The sequence below is a fragment of the Orycteropus afer genome, unplaced genomic scaffold (genome assembly GCF_000298275.1).
Source record: "Orycteropus afer afer isolate SDZICR_OR568_19922 unplaced genomic scaffold, OryAfe1.0 scaffold02025, whole genome shotgun sequence".
In the NCBI taxonomy this organism is placed as follows: Eukaryota; Metazoa; Chordata; class Mammalia; order Tubulidentata; family Orycteropodidae; genus Orycteropus; species Orycteropus afer.
In genome coordinates this window covers 16,674-19,553 of record NW_006923612.1, presented here as the reverse complement: position 1 = coordinate 19,553, position 2,880 = coordinate 16,674, and the positions used below count along the sequence as shown (strand labels likewise).

The 2,880-nt window shown below is 40.8% G+C and overlaps 1 protein-coding gene across 1 annotated transcript; it reads right to left on the bottom strand.

Annotated features, from left to right (window-relative positions):
• Positions 1-782: 782 nt before the first annotated feature.
• LOC103213408 (olfactory receptor 7E24-like) lies at positions 783-1,838 on the bottom strand. The gene is given in 2 exon segments (XM_042783496.1): positions 783-1,339; positions 1,342-1,838. Coding segments are annotated over 2 exon segments (936 nt in total). The 5' UTR covers positions 1,721-1,838.
• Positions 1,839-2,880: the final 1,042 nt, after the last annotated feature.

The window sequence follows — 2,880 nt, the reverse complement described above, 5'->3', positions numbered from 1 at the left end:
GAAGTAAAGATCCATGACAAAGCAATCATCTTTGAAGGAATACTCTAAAAAGATGAGTAGTTCTCAAATTGGCTTCATATTAAAACCATGTCTGTCATTTTACAAATCTTATGTTTAGTTCACATCCTCTTCCATTTAAATCAGAATCTATCATGGTGGGACCAAGACATCGATTGTCTAAGTCTCCAGAGATGAGTTCAATATGAAGTCAAGGTGCAGGACCAGTGAAATGAATTCTCACACATAGCCAGTAAATACACTTCTGTTAGATGCAAAAGTAGTCTGGTTATAGAAACAAATTATGGTAAAAGATGAAGATTCTAAGTACATAAAAATAGAGTTGTGTATTTTACCAGGCAGCCTGGATCATAGACGAAAAGCTACAGAAGGCTCTATTCCTATAATGGAATTTTATCATGCAGATCAACATATCCCAAAATACTCCTACTATCTCATTAAAGGGAACTCTGGTGGCATAGTGCCTAAGGTATCTGACTGCTAACCAGAAGGCTGGTGGTTCAAACCCACCAGCCACTCCTCAGAAGGAAGATGGGGCAATCTACTTCAATAATGATACCACCTTGGAAACCCAAGGAGGGGTTGCTGAGTTGGATCTGACTCGATGGCAGTGAGTTCATCGCATTAAAGATGTGAGAAAGGAAGCAATGTTCAGACACAAAAACTCGAGAATGAAACCTATGAAAGCAGAAAAAATTGTATCACCAAAGAGGCAAGATTTCTGGTTGGATACGTTAAATTGTGCCAATTTTTCATCCCACATATCAAAAGAATAAGGCTGTTCTGCTGAAGAGCCTTTGGAGAGCTTTCTTTATGTCCCTGTTTCTGAAGCTGTAGATGAAGGGGTTCAGCATTGGGGTGAGTATGGTGTACGCTACTGATGTCATGGCACCCTTCCTGGCAGAAGATGAGACAGTTGAACTGAAGTATTCTCCAAGTGCCGTTCCATAAAATAAACTAACAACTGACAGGTGAGAGCCACAGGTGGAAAAGGCTTTATACTTCCCACATGAAGATGAGACTCTCCAAATGGAAGAAACAATTCGCCAGTAGGAGAAAAGGATCCCTGAAACTGGAACACCACCAAAGATGGCACCAAGACAATATACTAATATGGTGTTGGTGGAGGTGTCAGAGCAGGCAAGGGTAAAGAGTTGGGTAAGGTCGCAGAAGAAATTCGGGATTTGCACATCTGTGCAGAAAGTAAGTTGGGACACCATTGAAATGTGCAGCTGGGAGTCCAAAAGGCTGATGAAAAAAGATACCAAAGCTAGCAAGCCACAGAGGCAAGAGTTCATGATGACCGTGTAGTGCAGGGGTAACAGATGGCCACGAGTCGGTCATAAGCCATCACAGTGAGGAGCAGATTGTCCAGACATGCAAAGAGATACAAAAAGAATATTTGTGTCAGGCAGCCTGCATACGTCATGGATTTGCTCTGTGTCTGGATGTTCACCAGCACCTTGGGGACAGTGGCAGAGATGAAACCAATATCAGCCAAGGACAAGTTGAAGAGGAAGAAGTACATGGGAGTGTGGAGGTGGGGGGCAGAGCTGACAGCCAGGATGATGAGCAGATTCCCAGAAACAGTGATCAAGTACATGGACAGGAACAGCCAATAGAGCAGAGGCTGCAGTTCTGGATCTTCAGAAAGGCCCAGGAGAAGAAATTTTGAGATGCTTGTTAGATTCTGTGGCTCCATATACCTGGGACAGCTTTTGGGAAAAGACAAAAGAAGTGATAAAAGGGGAAAAAATGAACAGGCACCCAGGACTGCATCTGTGTTTTGAATTCAAGAAATTCACAAGTAAAGCGTGTAAATGCACAAGTTTTAACACCTGAGGACCTAAGTAGCACCTTCAGCAACATTACTCTGTTGCAGCAAACTCAACCCCTGTGCATCTCAAACACTTTCCTCATTGTTTGTATGCCATTCCCCTGTTTCTGTACACACCCACTTTACAGATATTGGGCTGAAGAACGTTAGAATGGCAAGGACTTTTTGACAAATCCATAGAAGGACATTATATAATCCCTTCTATGCAGAAAACATATGCAGTAAGAAATACACTTCTTTTAACAAAGAAATCATTTCAATTAAAGGACCATAAGAAACTGTTGCAGTCACAGGATGGGCAAGCAGTTAATGCACTTGGCCACTAACCAGAAGGTTGCTGCCCACCCAGACATGCCTCAGAGGAAAGGCCTGGCGATCTACTTCCAATAAATCAGCAACTAAAAACCCAGGGGAGCACAGTTCTACTCTGACACACATTGTATCCCTAAGAGTCAGAGTCTACTCAACACAACTCATTCTTTTTAAGAAGCAGTCAAATTCACTTTACTTTATTTAAATACAGTACAACAGATTCCCTTGATTTGGAATATTTATAAAACAACCAAACAGGGATATACTCACAATTAGACAATTTAGATAGACATGCAAAAACATGGCTGCCATCAAGTTGATTCTGTCCCTTGCCAATCACATATGTTACAAGGTAAAACTGCTCCATAGGCTTTTCTTGGCCTTAATCTTTATAAAAACAGATCACCAGGCCTTTCTTTCAAGGCACTGAGGAGTGAAATAGAACCACCAAACTTTAGGTTAGTAGTTAAGATCAAACATTTTGCTTCATCTAGGGAATTCATTGGCTGAATTCTAAATTAAAATAAGGTATTCACAATCAGAGAGCGTGTTTATATGTCAATTATCTTTGCAAGCTTTCATCATTCTTTGGTTTTCTAATGTCCATCCGATATGGAGATACACAGTCATTCAAATATGTGGGTTGCCTTTAAAAGTCTTTTAAAATATACATCCTCTCTCTTGACTTTATTGGACATCAAATTTTTATAACT